The sequence below is a fragment of the Pituophis catenifer genome, unplaced genomic scaffold (genome assembly GCF_029215685.1).
Source record: "Pituophis catenifer annectens isolate HBS135680 unplaced genomic scaffold, rPitCat1.0.hap2 SCAF_4, whole genome shotgun sequence".
NCBI classification, from domain to species: Eukaryota; Metazoa; Chordata; class Lepidosauria; order Squamata; family Colubridae; genus Pituophis; species Pituophis catenifer.
Window position 1 is genome coordinate 77,127,050 of NW_027256884.1, and position 20,419 is coordinate 77,147,468.

At 34.2% G+C, this 20,419-nt stretch overlaps 1 protein-coding gene across 2 annotated transcripts in view; it reads right to left on the minus strand.

The window, feature by feature from the left end:
* Window positions 1–20,419, minus strand: part of TTC3 (tetratricopeptide repeat domain 3) — a 71,087-nt gene that overhangs the window by 46,871 nt on the left and 3,797 nt on the right. For both annotated transcript variants that reach the window (XM_070944310.1, XM_070944309.1), the window contains 12 exons: window positions 20,017–20,070; window positions 18,587–18,713; window positions 16,751–16,836; window positions 15,915–16,009; window positions 14,260–14,322; window positions 10,212–10,266; window positions 9,362–9,524; window positions 9,183–9,231; window positions 7,720–7,828; window positions 2,259–2,316; window positions 1,853–1,910; window positions 853–928 (listed from right to left, as the gene is read on the minus strand). In XM_070944310.1, coding sequence (XP_070800411.1) covers window positions 853–928; window positions 1,853–1,910; window positions 2,259–2,316; window positions 7,720–7,828; window positions 9,183–9,231; window positions 9,362–9,524; window positions 10,212–10,266; window positions 14,260–14,322; window positions 15,915–16,009; window positions 16,751–16,836; window positions 18,587–18,713; window positions 20,017–20,070 — 993 coding nt within the window. The remainder of the gene's footprint in view (window positions 1–852; window positions 929–1,852; window positions 1,911–2,258; window positions 2,317–7,719; window positions 7,829–9,182; window positions 9,232–9,361; window positions 9,525–10,211; window positions 10,267–14,259; window positions 14,323–15,914; window positions 16,010–16,750; window positions 16,837–18,586; window positions 18,714–20,016; window positions 20,071–20,419) is intronic.

Below are 20,419 nucleotides of genomic sequence, written 5' to 3' on the forward strand. Positions count from 1 at the left end.
GTGACCACTTTGCTCAATGATCACAATTATCCCAGCTCTCCCAGTTGCAGTCATTGAGCAAAGTGGTCAAGTAGGCATCTAGCTTAATGACTTCACTCAATGACTAAGATTCTGGTCCCAATTATGGATGTAAGTCAAGGACTACCTGTATTTACCTACATCTATTTTATATTCTAATAGCCTTTATATTAAAAGAGCCTGCTTTGTTTCTGCAGACTGAAGAAAATTTCCATCTCCACCCCACAATGCATGAAGGACAGAGGAAATCCTTCAGCAGGGAGCAGCAGCTTGCAGTCTTTCTTGCCACATTCACCATTAACTTTCTGGGGAAGCCGACAGAGAAGAATGCAAATAGCGATGGCATAATTGCAGGGTGCTAGGCAACTAGTCGTAAGTGCAAGGGCCCAGATCACAATCACATAACCACTGTTTTATGATGGCCAGAAGCCATCATAAAGTTGTAACTTCAGTAATTAAACAACTGGTTCTAAGTCAAGGACTACTTGTAAAACCCTAGGTAGTAAAGCTGACATCAGATGTTTCCGGCTTTCAAAAAAGATGAAATCCCTTTTTTCTATAGAATATTTCTAAAGACTAGCTGGTCCAGAGAAATACACTGATCTGTTTTATTTATTTAATTTCTATATCAAGAAATTATCAACAAAATTCCCTAATATAAACATTAGCAGTTTAATGATTGTCAAGATTATTGTACAACTCTTTGCATATCTTTCATCAATTTAATAATCATATATTCTACCCATCATAATCAGTAAATTCATATGCTTGCTATATTTCGCATATTTCGCATATTTTGCATATTTAAAAATAATGTATTATTTATTCTGTTACCTGTTGCACATTTCCACATTGTAAATTATATTTCTCTACAACTTTTTTAGAATCAGTTTTCAAATTCAATTGTTCTCTGCAATTAAAACAATTTAAGAATTATATTCTTGGTTAAGAACTTGATTTTCATTCTCTAAATCTCTGAAAAATATATTTTTACAGACTATTGCATATTTCTCTCTTGGGATTTGAGAGATAGAAGTGATGTTGATGAAAAAGAATGCTGAAATACATTTCTTAAAATTAAAGCATCTGAATATCAAACAAGGGATTTGGGAAATATCTTAATGATATGAGATACAGAATATTTAATTCCCTAATTTACAGTTAAAGAATAATAAAACTTTTTTTTCTTAACTGACTATAACTACTGGGAAACTCTAAAAATAATTTATTTATTTTAGAATGTGAAGAAAGAAAAAATTGTGGATCAGTCAATTAGTTCGAACAATGAAATAAGGTCTTAAGGACACACTAAAATTGCATTTAAGTCTTCAGTGAACACATTTCCATTTGCTTACTTCAAGAATACTGTGGAGAGGCCAGGCATTATCTTTACTTCTTAAAGAAAAGCTCTTAGGTGTTCAGGTAAATTGGGGTATATTGTGTTAATTCTAGATATAGACATTTCACAGAAATTGATTCTGCAATGTACAATATTTGTGTTTTTATTAAAAGATGCAAGAAAGACGCTTTTACTTGAGACAATTGCATATTGTACAGAAATTTGAAAATGCACTTCAAATATATAAATGTATCTGCAAATCTCTAAAGCAGTTAACATTAAAAGATAACATTGATTTAATATTAATTTAGACATTTCTACCTGTGAACTTTCATTCCCTTTATTTGAATAATATTTACATACTTGTAGCTTGGCTTCATTTTTTAAAAAGAAAAAAGGATAAGATAGTTTAATAAACAAATTAAAAGTTCTATGTGCCATTAGAGCAGTGTTGCTGCATCTGCTCTGACTACATAATACAAAAAGAACATTTACTTCAGCTTTTCAGAATCATCATTTTGGCTTCTTTGCTTTTGTGGATTTTCACTTACTTCTGTTAATAATAGGGGAAAGAAATGCATATCGTTACTTATTTTAAAAAGAATTGCATACTTAAGATCACATTTGCAACTATTATTCCCAAGAATATAAGGAGTAATATGGAAATAAGTGTGTAAAGAAACTAAGTACATAGAATCATCTAATTACATGGACAATTAAAAATCTTAAGGCTTAGAAACATGAATATAATTGGTTTAAAGACACAGTATTTAACACATCATATGCATTTAGACATACAATCCTACATCAACTGTTTAAAATTTTTCAATTTCACTAGTTATTTTATTACTAGGAGTCTCTCAATCTAAGTACATACAACTTTAAAAATCTATTAACTTACCTGCTAAAAAAACTGATACATGATCTCTGTTTTCTCTAGTTTCTATATTTCCGACTATCTGATAATAAAAAAAAGTGATTTTATATATTATGTACCAACCAAATCTAGATTAAAAGAATTTAATCTAAGCATGAAACATTTTAATGCAGGTAGGCCTTGATTTACAACAGTTCATTTATTGACTGTTCAAAGTTACAACGGCACTGAAAAAAGTGACTTATAATTGTTTTTCATATGACCATTACAGCATCCCCATGGTCATAGGATCAAAATTCAGATGCATGGCAACCGACTCATATTTATGAAGATTGCAGTGTCCCAAGGTCATGTGATCATCTTTTGCAACTTGTTTACAAACAAAGTCAATGGGGAAGCCAGATTCACTTAACAACCATATTACTAACTTAACAACTGCAGTGGTGAGCTTAAGAACTGTGGCAAGAAATGTCGTAAAATGGGGCAAAATTCACAACAAGTATTTCATTTACCAACTGAAATTTTGGGTTCAATTGTGGTCATAAATCAAGGACTACCTGTATTTTTATTTATTTTTGGAAGACATCTTTCAAAGTTAAAATGATCCATTGATCTGTATTTTAAGCTTCCTAGATAAGTTAAAGTAATAAAAGTCTTCTTCTTGTTAATGAGTACTGTCCATAGGATAAAAATACAGTGTACTGCCTCCTTTATCTGGATGTAAAGGGAAGGACAGCAAATAAGACTTTTTGGATATGCTGTTATGGATTCTTGTTTTATTTGAAGAATAGTCAGGAAAATAGCTTTTCTCAGAATCAGAGACAGTAAATGTAGTATATCTGTAGCATCTTGGTGTTTGGATTTTCAAAAAAAAAAAGATACATGCTGATGGAAGGCAAGCCTTGACATTCTACAATGAACAACAGAAGCCACGTTCCCAGTCATAGTTAAAAAAAAAAAAAGACTGAGAAGAATATCTTGCAAAAATCTCCAGAGTTTGGTAGTATTAACCAAACCAAATAGCAATCTGATTCTCAGAGGGAGCATCCCTTCACACTGGAAAGGTCAATGTTGGTTATTTTTTTTAAATTCTAATGTGCTTCTCCCACCCCCCTTTAAACTTTAACTGAGGCAAGATTGGTATGGCTCTGCTACAAAATTTGTCTTCAGGTAAAGAGGAGGGGAAAAGTGTACAGGCAAAGACGTCTAATGACAGTTTTGGAAGGTAAAAGCCCCTGTGACACCCATCCCCATAGTCAGGTCACACATTCCCCAGCCACCTTTGATTCACTGGCAACTTCAAAATAAAGATACAAAGAAACCACTGAAATCTTTTTTCCATTTGTATTCTATTTTTGGAATTTATACTTGGACTGAAAATGATGAAGAGCACCTCTCTGGCTCCATCAAAGAAACGGAATTCCCCTCAAGATAAGTAAAAATCATAATTCCACACCAGACCCTCTCATAATAAATTTACACCTAAGGAGCATCTACACATCTAAGGGCAATATTCCTTCCCCTGAGCCTCACATATCCTCAGGGCAACATCTTAATATACACATACTCATGATCAAAGCCCAAGACCGAAGCACCTCAAACTGCACATCTAAACACCAAAGCCAGTTGTCATTATATATATTTCTACTGGTATATCCCTAACAAGTCTTAGCTTTTCAAGAACTGGTTTCTGTATTGAGTCTAAGAAACAAATACCCTGTCCAAGCAACTGTCTTCACTTCATTCTTATCTCCCTATCTCCCAGCTCAGGAATCGGACCTCTTTTGTTTTCAACAACAGTAATCCTGTTTCTGGAGATTCCAGCACTGCTTGGAGTCTGTGATTCCACCCTGACTTTGACAGACCTCAGAAGATCATAAGACTCCTGCTGACAGCAACTCAGACAGAAGATTAACCAATTAGTTTTAATGAAGATCCAGAATCAGAGACCTGAAGTTTGAAGATCTGGGAGACTAGTCTAAAGGCAGGAGAACAGATTCTGCAGCCATTGTTTGATAAGTACAGAGGCTGGAAGTTCATTGAGGCTTTTTTATTGTGCTTATTCTCTGGAAAATAATCTACCAAAAACACAACTCATTGTTTACATCTATTTTTTCTGACATTATCAAAATAAGCCTGGAAATGAAGAAGGACTCATGAGCGCAGATAATAAAAACAGTAGAGTGAAATAAACAAATTTCTAAGGTACTATAATACTGAGAAACAAAAAGAGAGAGAAGAGATTATAAAAATGAAGAAGGATGCTTGAGATAAATTGAAGTAGAAAACAAGCCAGTGCCTGCTCTAAACAAATAAATTGGAAGGCATAGCAGAAATCCCACTGATACTTGATTCCTATCTTCCAAGAAAATGTAAAAATTAATTCACCCTTTGATGCTACATGAGCTGGACAGAAGGATAAAGATTCATGCTTGTTATAACTGGTGAACATGGAAGAGTTTTAGAATTTCCCCCCAAAAAAGGTTCATTAATGGAGAATGCTCTATGATGTATAGTGACATGAGAAATTTTAGATAGTTTCTGGGTATTAAAGTCCATATAGTGTAAATGTAACCTCTCAGTCATCTGGCCTCGGAAATTCAGGAAACTTTAATTCTTCACTAGGCACAAAGGGACATGGGAAATCTGGGAAGGTCACCCAATTATTAAGCTTCATAAGAAATTTTAATATTCTAGGAGCATCTAAAATTTCAGGGTTAAGAGCTATGAGGATAGAAGAAAAAGAAAATATATTCCTGAGACCTGCAAAAGTCATACTGACATTAGGAACAAAAGAGTCCATTCTCACAAAGATAAAGTCTTGGAAAGAAGTACAAGGTTCTAGGAGATTGACGGTTACCAACTCTAAAATCCTTTTTTACTGAAATGATGATAAGAAATAAATACTTCAAGAACAGAAGCTTGAGAAAACAGATTCCAGATGTTCATATGGCCTAGCAGTTACAGCCTCAATAACAATACTGTATATAGGCTTTTCCACTGAATTCTATATTCTACAAGTTGACTAAAAACGCCTTTCTTCTAGGAGCCATTTGTCGGTAGGATAAAATCCAGTTAAACACTAATTAATGAGATAATAGCAGTAGCACTTACTTATATACTGCTTCACAGTGCTTTACAGCTCTCTCTAAGTGGTTTGCAGAGTTGCATATTGCCCTCAACAATCTGGGTCCTCATTTTACCCACCTCGGAAGGATGGAAGGCTGAGTCAACCTTGAGCCTGATGAGATTCCATCTGCCAAACTGCTGGCAGCCAGTGATCAGCAGAAGTAGCCTGCAGTACTGCACTCTAACCACTGCGTCACCGCGGCTCTTATAAGGGCTAATGATACTGACAAAAATTTATCTGTGCAAATATTCAATTATCATTTTATCTTCCACCAATCTGGTAAAGAAGAAAATACCTGTTTAATACAAAATGACTTGCACATCTTTCCTATGGCACCAACAAATTATGATTCATAATGATCTCATAAATTATTTAAATATGGAACTTTCTAGACAAAATAATAGTTCTGTTTATTGAACAACTGTTGACTACAGCTATATATGATGCCCATTTAGTAGTGAAGTATCTATTAGCGTAAAATAGGGATTAAAGAATGAGATCCTGCTATAGTAGATGCATGCAAAGTCCTACAGCTAAGAGAGTAGAGAGTCCGGGACAATTGTGTACAGAATTGGCCAATATAATATACCGTATTTTTTGGAGTATAAGACGCACTTCCTCCCCCACAAAAAAAAGTGGGTGGAAATGTCTGTGCATCTTATACATGTTGCCGAAGCCCCGCCTACCCGCCGGCCCCCACCCGCCTGCCCCTGCCTCCCAGCAATTTGCCTACTTGCAGAAAACAGCGTGGTCAGCTTCGGCACAGCCTGATTTAGCACGAGCAGCTGATTGGCGGTTGGATCTGCCTCCCGGAATACCTCCTATCAGCTGCTCCAGGCTGCAGGGATCGCTGTTGCCCGTCGCCGCCCATCACCGCTGCCACCTATCACCACCTCCATGCACCCCATTTTCGGCCTCCACACGTCCCATTTTCGGCCCGTTCCAGGCAGTGGGGATAGGCGGCGGTGGCTGTTTCAAGCTGCAAACAATACAAGTCCACTTTTTTTTAAAAGAGACAAATGTGATCTCTAAAATTCCAATATGACCAAACTGGATCCACTGTGTTTGTGCAGAGAAAACCAGGTTATATAGAGTTCCATGATCAATAAGGAATGGATTTTGCTATCCTACCCAAAGAAGAAGTGTATTAAAAGTGTTTTTTGTATTAACTTTTACTTCATCTTAGTAGATAATGTGTATGTTCACTTCTAGCCCACCAGGCAAATGAAATTTTGACCTTTGTAGCATGCAAGATTGGAATATGTTGTTCATTATCTATATGAATTTGAAAATGAATTAGAAGCCACTGGTACATGAAAAAAGCTGAAACCAGGATAGCATCAATCCCAGAATCCAGGTAAAGTTCATGAGACACTTCCAATAATTTTTGAACTGGTAAACAGCTTTCTAAATCTTTGGAATGGTTTTTGGGTAAGTAAAGTAGCCAGGCAGGGCTCTAAGTATACCGTCAGGAGGTATCGGTTATTTTTTGTTTTGGTGTTGGTAAGATGCTCATAAACACTGACAGTCTTGACCATTTTGAATATTTCAAATGATCATAATTTTTGCAAATGTTCTTGGTTTTGAAACCATAGCAAAGGGCAAGGATCTAAACTGGAAATGACTGCCCTGGTAAGAAAAACAGACATATTTCTCTGTGCAATAGTTACAGAATATAGTCCTCTGACACATTTACAATTGGATGCTCTCCATAATCAGCTGAACTAAACATATTTGTTCACAATCTTGTAGTCTGTAAAGGCCGTTCTGTAATTTTTGCAAATGTTCTTGGTTTTGAAACCATAGCAAAGGGCAAGGATCTAAACTGGAAATGACTGCCCTGGTAAGAAAAAAAAGGCATATTTCTCTGTGCAATAGTTACAGAATATAGTCCTCTGACACATTTACAATTGGATGCTCTCCATAATCAGCTGAACTAAACATATTTGTTCACAATCTTGTAGTCTGTAATGGCTTATTTTTGAAAGATAAAAATGAAATAAATTTCTCAGAATATTTGCCTAGCATAGTTCCATAAGTTTCATTTGTAATACATAAGGTTTTCAAGATTCTGTTATTTTACCATAGTACAACAAAGAGCATTCCTGAAATCCTTGCACTACCTCTATTTTTACCTTGCCTGCCTCAAGGGGCTAATATCAGTCTTGCAAGTCTATGTTTCTCTGTTTTGTTTTATATTTGACAAATTCGAGGTGGGTCTCTTTTTCCTACTTTCATATTTCTCATGACCAAGTAATCTTTTTGCAGAGCCCTCCCTTTACAGCTCAGTCACTCCTTCTCTATTCTCAAGATCAGCTTTATATTCTTTCATTAATACATTGATTTGTAACTTACTATTGGTAGCTTCTGCTGGCTAGGATGGTGATGAGAATCACATAGTTTTTTGTTTTCATTGTGAGATTTTTTTGATTCTTGGTTACCAATGGACACATACTCTGAAGAACTAATGGAATTAATTAAGCACAAATACATAAATAAAAATATATTTCAAAGATTGTTAGGACAATTATCATTTTAATAATCTATAAATATACAAGAGTATCATGAGGTATGTTACCACCCAGACGTACTGTACAATATAACTAATCTTTGTTAATAAAATAAATAATATTCTAACAGAGGAGTAAGTGACTTTCTTGGGTTGACTGAGTTCCATGTTAATAAAATCTTTGATAAATATTTATTAAAATGGGGTGCGCTGAGAAATTTTAAAACATCCAAATATTGATAGAAACATAAAAGAGATGTATTGTATGGAGTGTGCAAATAAAGGGGAAAAAATGAAAATATGTATTCATTCTGCTGACTTTGTTATACAGAAATTAGAATTGGGTAGACCAGGAGAAAAATAAAAAATTAGTTAAATGCAATGATAAATGCAATGATACTTAAGAAGTATCTGTGAGGGGAAAAAAAAGAGGGTGAAGAATGACTGCATACTGAGCAACATTATGAAATAAATACCAGTATGAGGGACTACTGATTATTTATTATTTATATCCCGTCTTTATTATTTTTTACAAATAAGATGGTGAGCACACACAATACTCCTTCCTCCCCCTATTTATCCGACAAAACCCTGGAAAATGGGTCGAGCTGAGTGATTGGCCCAAGATTACCCAGATAGTTTTCATGGTTAAGGTGGGACTAGAACTCACAGTATCTTGCTTTCTAGCCTAGTGCCTTAACCATTAGGCTAAACTAGCTCTCTTTTACAGAGAGAATGTTTTAGGGTTAAACTAAAGAAGAAATATGTGAAGGATAGATGAGTGGATCAAGAGGAAAAGACAAGAAAATCATGGTACGGTGGTGTTCATGACATCTTCCATAAAACAGAGCATAAGGTTAAAGAACAAAGGCAATTTATCAATTGATTTATAGACCTAGTGGAAGCAAGGATGGTCCTCAAGAATAGAAAAGTATAGTAAATGGTGGATATGGATATAGTAAATGGTGTGGGTGTAATATTAGATTTAGATTCCCTTTCTCTTATCTCTTCCCATTTAATTATTTTTGTCCACTACTTATTGCTTTTTGACCATTGGTAAATATTGCTTACCCGAAGGGGGTAAAGTATACAAAGAATATATAAGTACACACTTATAGGTTAAGTATGGATATGTATGTATGTGTTTTTAACACAAAAGTTGATCTCGAACAAAATCTGTAACAGTTGAGATTTACTGAGTAAAAATTAACTTTATTAAATTTTCCACCCATCTCATTTTAAACAATTTGTTTCAAACAGTTATTATGTTCTCATTTACTTAGAAATGTGAATTTTGAATTAAACTTACTTTTTCTGCAACAGTTGTTTCTTTAGTCTGTATTTATTTTGCTTTATACCTAAATGAATTAAAAAAACTGAGTAATTCATATCATACAGGACACATAATTATTATTTCAATAATTTTAGTTTCATTCAATATATATTTATTTATAAAAAAATAAATACTTTAAACAAAGATATGGTTACCTCTAGCTTCTTCCATTTGGTTTTTAAGCTTCTCGTGTTGCTCAATAAGACCCTTCATTCCTTCAGGATTATCTCTGCACAGGTCCTGACCTCTCTCATTGGCTTCTAATGCCTTTCTATGCTCACCCAAGAATGATAAAGCATCACAAAATCGATAATGTCCCTACAAAAAGTGGAAAAGGCTTAATTTCATTTTAAAATAGAAGAGTTTGTCAAACATTTACATTTCTTAATTTGCTAGCTACTTCATACTGCAACCCAATCCTATGTCGCTGAGCACAAAAAGAAATTATGTTTAATATTATACACAGATATACACTTGCACTAGACTGCAAACTAAATGTTAACACTCTTTGATTTACCCAGTTGCTATTCTAATAAAAATATCCAAGTATGTAAATGAAGGATTTGGGAGTATAACAACTGCAATTTTATAGTTTTATTGATCTTAGAGTGAGAATACATATCTACTATGACATTTTGTCATCTTGGTATTGGGGCAATTGGATTATTCAAGAATCTATATTAGTATTCAAATTATAATTGCTTTATTTGCTTCTTTCTCAGTGCCTCTATTTTTTAAAAAATCTGCAGATAAGCAACAAACTGTTTTAATGATATTATTAATGATATTTGCTTGGCCATTTCCAACCATCAGGAGAAATAATAATTCAGTTTAATATTTTATTTTGCATGTCCTCATACTGCTAGAAATGGATTGCTCTCAGAACCCATAACTTTCAGATTGACAGGATTAAATACAACGGGAACATCATGGTTAAATTCTTTTCATGTATAATCTCAAACTTGAATCATAATAAAACAAATTTATAGAATAAGAGCAACTAACCTTAGGCCAACAGGGATTCAAAATAATAGCTCTTTTCCCATCACACAAGGCTTTCCTAAAACAAAAATATATTTGGCACAAACAATTTAGTACAATGCTTTCATTCAAATTGAAAAGATTTTCAAACGACAAGATTTTAATAAATCTGAGAAAAAATTATCATTTATAAAGTTCCATTTTGAGAGCACGGAAAGCCATCTTTATGACTGTAATCGTTTTCTGTTCTTCTGGAATATTCTAACTTCACTAAGAGAGAAGATGACTCTGCCTTCTCAGACCAACCTTGGAAGAACTAAAAGTTTCATTCCTCTCATAGTGTAATAGTTTTTGGAAAAAAAGACACTTAAGTTTCACTTCTTTCTTTTATTCTGAATCTCAGTTCTGCTAGTATTTTTCAGAACATATCAAAAGACAAATAAATTAATGGAAAATCAAATTAACATCAATTAAAATTTTATTTTTAATGCAGTTTTCCATGTCATGAATTAGATAATTAGGGCATGAAAAATAATTTAAGAATATTTTATGTAATATACAATTAAGGATCTTTAAACTCTAATACTGTCTTCCATCCCAAAGCTGAACCAATAGTCAGTCACTGACCTATTATCATAATGGAAACCTGCCCATTACAGTCACAAGCATGATGGTTGTTAAGCAAAATTATCACATGGTCGCCTCATTTAACAATCCCCCCCCCCGCTTGCCCTGATAAAATAACCTTTATTGTCATTTGTTTTTCCTGTGGGCACTTTGGCACACATTAAAAATGAATTTCTGTTGCCTGCTCTCAAAAGTGTAACACACATATAGATATGCTATACATACATATATATATATGCCTACACCCTAAACAGTGTTTTCCAAACTTGACCCTTTGAAGATGTATGGACTTCAACTCCCAGAATTCCTCAACCAGGCATACTGGTTGGGGAATTCTGGGAATTGAAGTCCATGCATCTTAAAATAGCCAAGTTTGGGAAACACTGCCCTAAAATATAAATATTAATCACTGTCCATCTTGAATACATAGTGGAAAGAGGAAGCTTGAGAGTTCACAAGGTTGACACTGTATGGAACAAAACTGGCTGAATCTGGATGTTCTGCTTCAGATACCATAAAGCCTCCTCCCAGAAGGTAACAAGGAAGTTAGGTTGTGAAGAGGATGTATACCGTCCCAGACAATTCTGTGGACTGTCATTAAATGACCATGCAGGTCATTAAGCGGAGCAAAAGATTCCTAAGGATGGGGAAAATCCTGGGAGGCTTACGCAGGCCGAGGCCTGCCTATCTTGGGTCTCCCAAGGCCTCTCCACCCCGAGACATCCTGTACTCTGCTTCCCAGCCCTTGGGATTCCCAAAAGGCCTACTTTCCACCTCCTTTCTCCCACCCAACCACCCACCCACCACCCATTGTTCACTTACCTTTCAAAGACCTCAAGAGCTTTGGACTTTGTGTTGTGTGAGGGCAGGACACTCCGTCCCACAGGGTCCCTGGGCCATGTGGCTGTGTCCTGGACGCAGCTGCTATTTTCAGAGTGGCTGCAGGTAATTGTGCCGCTCCAAAATAGCATCCCGCATCCCAGCTGCTTCTGGGATGCAGCCACACAGCCCAGGGACAAAGCTATGCAGACTGCGTTAGGGAAGCAGAGTGGATTACTTTGTCTCTGATATACATGGCTGCATCCCAGAAGTGGCCATTTTGGCACAGTCACAAGGAATTAACTACTCTGAAAATGATGGCCGCTTCTGAGATGCAGCCAAATGGCCCAGGATACTGTGGGACAGAGTAGTTTATCCTCCTTCCCCAACATGTAGTCTGGCGCTCAGATCTTCAAAAGGTAAGTATGAGATGTCTGATGGGTGGTGGGGACAAGCGTAGAGGACCCAGGTGCTTGGGAAACAGGCTTAAGACCTGAGGGGACCATTGTGGGGAGGAAGCTGGCCCAAGGACTGTGGGGACTCCCACTGATGGGATGGTGAGGTAGCTGGGAGAGTCACTGAAGATTCCTAAGGTCGTAAAGATGAATGTTGTAATTTTCACCATCACTAGGTGACTGATTATAAGTAGAGGACTATCTGTACCTTCCTTTGGGAAGGTTATATGTTCCTGTTCATTTTTAATTTTTCAAAATTTTCCTTAGACATCCAGATAATCAAGAAGCAATCTTCACCAGAAAAATATAGAAAAAAGCACAATTCTCCAGGACACCAATACAATATGACATCAATAAAATTTACATTTTTTTCAAGCTGCGTTTGCTAATAGATGTGTTTAATCTTGTGTCTGGTGAATGAGCGCACTGAGGTCTGTAAAACATTTTAATTATCAAATTTCATGAAGTATCACAGCTTGAGTGCAAAACTGTGGTTTCAAATAAGAAAAAGCATTTTGACTTTGAAACAATGTTTTATTTACAGCAATCAGCAAAGATAATAACTAGCAAAACTAGAAAAGATATAACTAGCAACAGCTCTTTTGGCTTTGCTATATCTGTTGGTAATATGTCTTGGATTTCCCAAGCAATCATTTAGTTGTTAGGCAAAATCAGTTTCATCCTGCTGAGAACTGGATTTTGAAAAAGTCAGACACAATAAGAGTAATATGCACTCAATGTTCTTGTACTGGTAGGTACTCTTTGTACCTAATTGCTGATATACTGTGCTCTGAATAATGGTAAGTACAGTGTTCCATGCTGTTTGTTCTGAGACAAATGTTGTATGATAAAAACTTGCCATAACCCCTTTCTTTACTTTGCCTGAAAGTTTTTACTTTGACTGGATAAAGAAAGAAGAAATAGGGCAAGTAACTTAAAGAACACTGTCACCTAGATCTTTTCTTTTCTCTGACTCTGCCAAGACTCAGATAAACTGGCTTGGCTTTTATTCCCCTTCACTGAAGGCTGAAGGTCATAACATTCTGTTTTGCCTTTCTCATAAAATAAAGAGTTGGCTCCCTCAGCCAGATTTTTCAAGGATCAAAGGAGTTTGCAGTTTTTTAATCTACTTCCTTATCTTTCTGTCTGTCAATCCTATTTAAATCCCCATTTTTCCAGAAACTCCCCAGTTCAATTATAGAGGACGGTATATAATTGACAGGGAGGCATGGTTATACAAGGTCACCTTTAGATAAACTCACAAGCAGGAAACCTACTATTTTGCTATAAGCAGAGTTGAAATTGGCCAACAATCCCAAATACCTTTCTATTTCTATTTTATATTTTTGAACACTTGCTTCAAAATAGTAAATTGAACTAGTACTGTAGTTTTTGAATTCTAGCTATTGATATTTACTTTTTTGCCTCATTTATTTAATAAGATAGAATAAAAAAAGAGAAATGCAACTTTTTAAAAAAGCAATAAACTATAACAATAATTATAAGGGCTTCTTTATTGTTTTACACAATAGTTTCAATGAAGATTGACTATGTTTAATGGGATATTGTTTTTAAAAGTGAATTTTGTCCTTTTGCATTAATATATACCAAGTACATAAACCCTGAACATCTCTAAGATGTGAATTCCAGAATTAAACATTTTTAAAAACAGAACCATGGAGAAGAATATTTGTAGCTCAGGATTGAAATAAGGAGTCCTTGGTGATCTCTGAGTTTGGTTGTTTTCTTGCAGATGTTTTATTACCCAAACTAGATAACATCATTTGTGCACTGCTGATGTCTGGAGAAAACAACCAAGCTCTCAGAACACCAAGGACTTTCAGAGTCAGAGGGAACTTTCTCTGGAAACCACAGATTACAAATGTAACTTATTACTTACAAAACATCCTTATTACATTTAAATAAGTGTGACTTTTCTCTCCCTATTTCAAAATAGTCGTTAAATAATCTATGGTCTGAGTACACTTTTCTCTATGCTCTGATTTAAACCACAGGCACAGAATATGTTGAATTACTCTGTAAAATAATGTAATTTTGCAGATGAACAAACTGGATGTTTCTTTGCTATTTACAACCTTATGTGTCAACATGATTTAAGAATATGTTCAAATCAGCAAATCTCTCAGTTGCAAGGGGGAAACCATACTTACCGATACTGTCCAATTCGGAGAAAACAGAGAGCCCGATTGCCATAAAGAAAGTGATTTTCAGGCCTTAAAAAAGGTTAGATAATATTTAGTTTGTAAGCCATAAAGAAAAACATAAAAAATTAGCCATAAATTATTTCAAATGAAATTTTAAGGTATCAGAATTTAATTTGTAAATTGAGTTTGAAGAAATACTCAGCTTTTTTAAAAAAACGTATCTAAAGAACAAATTTTATGAGAATTGACTCTAAACAGAGAATGCAAGTGGCATGGCTTTTACTGCTAGCCAAATGTGGCTAAATATCACAATTACAACAGTTTGTAAAAACTGACCTTGCTAACAACAGTGCATATATTACTCATTCCTAAACAATTAATTCTTAATGGACAATCTACTTTTATGCTTTCTCTCCTGAGAAGACTGTTGAGCTGAAAATGAAGGTGAACCAATAGGAATATTGCATGCTTTGCTTTCCTTAGAAGTAGAGATGAGGGCTTAGGGTCAAGCTAATTTCACTATGAAGTCTAAGCCTACAGAATATAATCATTTATGGGATCAGGATCACAAATATAAAGCAACTTTTGAAGGGCACATCTTAACTTAGCAGTAAAGATTTATCAAGCATGTTATGCATGCAGGCTCTAAAGCTTTAAATCCCTTTACTAGTTAGCAAAGTGCTGGAAACAATGTGTTATTAATGGCACCATTCTCAATTTATCCTTATTATCCATCTTGGACTGACTTTTTGGAACCTAATTTTGCCTATGCTTTATCCATCTGCTGAATTTGCAGTAATTACTGACTTTTGATATGTATGCTAATCTGGAAGCTATGTCTAAAGAGACACACACCATAATAATTTCCTTTTATATCTTTTCCCATAAACGTATTGTTACTTAAGAGGTTTCAGAACTGACCATTTTTATTCTATTGTTCTCTATTCCTACTGAGAAGAAAAGCTTTTTGGAAAGCTATAACATATACCGTAGAGCATACAAATTGTATGTGATATGCTGGCTTCTTATTCATTTCCCAGTTGATTTTCTCAGTAGTTCAAACTGGAACTTACAAATTGTTCCAATATCAATCAACTGGGGAGGATGGAAGTAAGGTACAATGGCACTTCTGGGGATCCCGTTGTGCGTCTTTGCCAGTAGTCTGGTGCAAAACCTGAATATCTTATCCATCTACAGTGTGATGTACTAATCACAGAATCCATTCACTGAATCATGGACACATATCTACCATTTAATTGAAGTAGATGTCTATGTGTGTGCATGATCAAGGGAACTATGGCTATCAAATGAAAAAAATGGAGAGTCCATTTTTAGTTGGACTGAAGAAGTACAGTAACGTTATTCACTATCTGAAATGTTTAGAAATCCTTTGTGGGTCTTAATAGTCAGAATAAATGCTGGTCTCAACTGATATGGCTACGGCAATTCTTTGAAAAGATACTACTGATCGTAAGAATTAAGTATCAGCCATCTGAAAGCAAGACTATACTTTCATGTGAATATTATATTAGTAAATTCTACAATTTTAAAATACTATATTCCTCCCTCTCTACTTTATTATACTACTCTAATTACATTCTCCCAAACTTAATTTCTGGACATTTGCATGCTTTTGTATAATAACATAATTTATCCCTTACCATAGTTCTATAGCTTTTGTATAGAAAGTGACTGCACTGTCAAATTTATCCTTAGCAAATGCTTCATTTCCCCTTTTTTTCATATTCTCACTGGTCTGTAATAAAATATGACAAAATAAATTTAGGAAGAAATTGAAGTTATTTTCAAATTACAATATACATGATTTGGTCTGTAAAATCTCTATGAACAATGATGCTGTTTTTAAATTATTTTAAGATTTTTGGGCTATGCAATGTAGTGCATTAAAAACATATCCGTAATAATCAAATAGCTACAACAAATAACAAATAATTATCCCGTATATCATTTCAAAATTCTGAACATTCTCATTCTAATTTAAACATTAGTTTGCATGAAGTCATTTATTCTAGCAGTGATCAAGATACACAATGTAAAAAGATGGTACACTTTACTGAAATGAATGGAAGAACCAAAGCCCACACTCTATGAGTACATCAAAGCTTATGCATAAGGATTGGGTGTTTTGAAATGTCTGTTTACATTCCATAATCATTGTAAGGATTATGAGTCAATGAAAGTGAGTTGGGCAGCCACATAAATTTTCTTAAAGAAACAAATAAGTAAATAATGCAGAGATAATATATTTTATATATATAGGTAGCACAAAGATCAGATAAAACCACACAGAACCCCCTCTCTGATGGAGATGGGAAACTTAGAAAGGGATAGATAGATAGATAGATAGATAGATAGATAGATAGATAGATAGACAGACAGACAGACAGACAGACAGACAGACAGACAGACATAGAAGCATCTCAATATTAAATTAGCCTTAAATTTTTGTAATATGTAATTTTTAAAAAAAACTCACCATCATACAGTTGTCACAATAATAAGATTCGAAGGCTTCTACTAAATTGTAGTCCTCCAAAATAACTTTACTTATATAATACTTATCTGTAATAAGAAATAAAATGCTCAATTAAGACAACTGCATTGATTGTTTGCTGCTAAGAGGTATGGTACTGAAATATGTGCAACCTCCTTTTAAGGACAAATGGCCCTAAATTCTTCTTTATTTAAAATGAGTTAATAGGAAAGCTAAAGGAAGTATTCCTAAAGGCAGCAAATAATGCTGTATTAATAACAATGGGATACTAAAAGGCTTTCAAAGCTATGGAATGGAATAGACTAGTAATGTCCAGAGGCCATAAATCTACAAGTTTCACAGGGGGAAAGGTCACATGGGAGGTCCTGAGTTACACATACGCTCCACTATTTAATCACACAAAGCTAATAAAGCTATTGGGGCGATGTTCACAGCAATCCAGCACAATAGCAATTGCCCAATGGCAGAATTCCAGCTGAGTTCTTGAAACACTCAAGTGTTTTTCAGCTATGGTTGCTTACATGGACAAACACTGATATTACATGTTTTTCCCCCTTTGTGATTGGGGCACTCCATTTTTTTCTGTCAAGATGTAATAAAAACAATTCAAACAAATAGATGATTGAATTAAGGTAAATCCCACTTATATACTTTGAATAAAATAAATCATAGAATTTAAAAAAATCATTCTATTTCTAATAATGAATAAGAAGAGCTTGCACAAGGTAATGCTGTTTCAGAACTCTTAATTCTACTCTATATTGCTTAATAAAAACATTCTGATGAATCCTATATTGCTCAAAGGGAGCATTTCAATCCCTGGTGATGTGAATTCTGCAGAAAAGTAAGACATTCTTTACAATAATTCATACACTTAATGTAAAAAAAATCCCAACATTAAAATGTTATTTATTTTTATTTTATTTATTAAATTTGTTTGCCACCCATCTTGCTGCTCTGAGTAAAATGTAACAAAAGTTTACTCTGCTCTGGTGGATTACAATAAAGGCTTTAAACATCACCATGAATTAAATATGTTTTTGTTTACTAATCCTCTATATAAAATAATTCAAAATAATTATAAATTCCAGCATCTATTGTACACTTATCTAACCAAAATTTAACAATGCAATATTTCTTTTTTAATTTTTTTGAATTGTTTCAACTGAAAAAAAGTAGAAATATTAAAGAGTTCTATTACATCACTAATGATAATTGCAACTTCATTAGGCGTAAACTAACAGTGGATCCAAATGCTGAATGCTTGGGCAATACAGTGTAAATTTTTAGCTTTTAACTGAAGAAAGATAAGAACTTGTTCTCCCTGCTAGTATTTTCATTATTAGTTCTTAACCTGTTGTAAAACTGCAGTAGCATCTTATGTTTGTTTGATTGTAATGAGGTAGACACTAAATGAATCAGTATGAGAAGTAAGAGGATATGGAGTTAGATCCAGAATTCTGTTGACAGGTGGGTGACAGAAATGGCATTTTCTGAGTATTTCCAAAGATTTCTCGTCAAGGGCAGCTGCATAATGAGATATGATGCGGCATGGAGAGCTTAAGAGAAAATGGCATTTCCTTTTTCCTCTCTCAGGACAAACTGATATGGAATGACTGATATCTATCAAAGACAGCTGTTAGTAACAGTCTTTCCTGTAATGCAACTCTGAATGTAAGCTATAATATATAAGACAAGATTTGCATTAACGACCAACTATTTATTTCAGCTTAAGACTACAAAAATCCTCTTTCCTTCATAGAAAAAAAAAAGCTTCCTAAACTGATTATAGGAAGTTTAAATCATTTGTATACTTACATGCAGAAAAGAACAGTTTGAGGATAGACCAACAACAATAATCTGCAAGTTTCCTTAATTTCTGTAAAATGCCAATGTGATCTGCATATTTCATCCACTCTAAAACCTCAGAAGTTCTAAGTATTCCCTATTTTAATTAAGGAAAATATCAGCATTATTTTAATTATTTTCATAATTATATTCAGTGTAATTAAATTTGAGCACATTTTACAAATATGTTCCTCAATAACCTTGTCTATTACAGAAAGGAAAACACAATTCACATTTAACATATTACATTTAAGAAAATAAATGTTAAACTACTGTTTCAGAAGATCATTAATATATTAGTTTATTGATTGTATAAATTATAAGCAATATATTAAAAATAATATAATAGTACAACCCAACTAAATTATAGTTGCTACCACACATAATACTAGCAGATCACAGAAATTAGCATGTCCTATGTAACCACTTTTGCAAGTCATTAATAGCAACACCTTAAACAATACTTCCTGCACCAAGTAAGGGTGGGCAACCTGCATTCCCCAAATCTAATTTTTCAATTACTTCATTTTATTTATATCCTGCCTTTATTATTTCTTACAATTAACTCAAGGCAGCAAATATATCCAAGATAACTTCCTCCTCCTATTATCCTTACAAAACAACCCTGTGAAGTGGGTTGGGCTGAGAGAGAAGTGACTGGCCCAAGGTCATCCAGGTGTCTTTCATGGCTAAGGCAGAACTTAAATTCATGCTCTCTTGCTTTCTAGCCTGATGCCTTTTTATCATGAGTATAAAATGTTAAAATAGATGAAGTGAAGCACACAAAATAACAGTGAGATTTGTTCAATGAATAACAACTGGGTAAAGATATCAACCTGAGGAAGTAATTCTGATTATTATGAACAAGTGATAACAAAGAATGTCAAAAGAAAGCTGCAAGAAAATGATAATAAAGATACTATTCTCACAAAAAGCCTGGTTTCTCAACAAAAATTCCTGTAGGTTTATGCAAAGCCTATGAACAGAATGTTCTTGGACATTTACTGATAAGGAGCATGAAGTCTCTGGGAGACTGGCTCTTTGTAAGCAAAAGTGAAAGTCTGTTCACTATGTACAGTAAATGATCATACATGAGTACAGCATCTATGCCAGAGGTACAATGCAGTCTATAAATTTATAAGAACTGTTAAGTGTTAAACTCTCTCTCTACTACAATTATGCATATGCATTATAAATAAGCAAGTGTACAAAACACTGGATTTATTTCTATCAAATTTATTCTGACAGATAAGGCATATGATTATTCTGGATTTTTATATTTGACATATGCATTTTAAATCATGATCAAGTCAGTGCTGTAAAAGTCCCTTACGGGGAACAAAAAAGATACAAAAATTTAATAAATCCAAGAGTTTATCTGAATAATAGTTCAAACTTACCTTCTCTAAATCAGTTTCAGTTGTCAATATTCCACTGATGAAAAGTTGATCATCCTGGAAGTAAGAGAAGAAAAGGCTTGTCAGAAGAGCAATCAATCATACACTTTCTTTCTGTTATAATGCCTCATTTATGTTACATAGAGCAGTACTTAAGCTTGCAGAGCACATAGATAGCTCCAGTGATACATGATTATTTTACATTCCACAAACTCAGAAATACTAAAATACAACTCTCATTTTTATTTTTTTGGCTCAATAATTTTTCAAACTTTCAATATGTCAAAATAAAGTCATTGGAATATATTTTACAGACCTAAGAGTTTCAAATATGCAAAAGTCCAGAATAATCATATGATTTTACTAAAGGTTAGAGCATTCACATGAAGTTTTTTTAACTTCAACT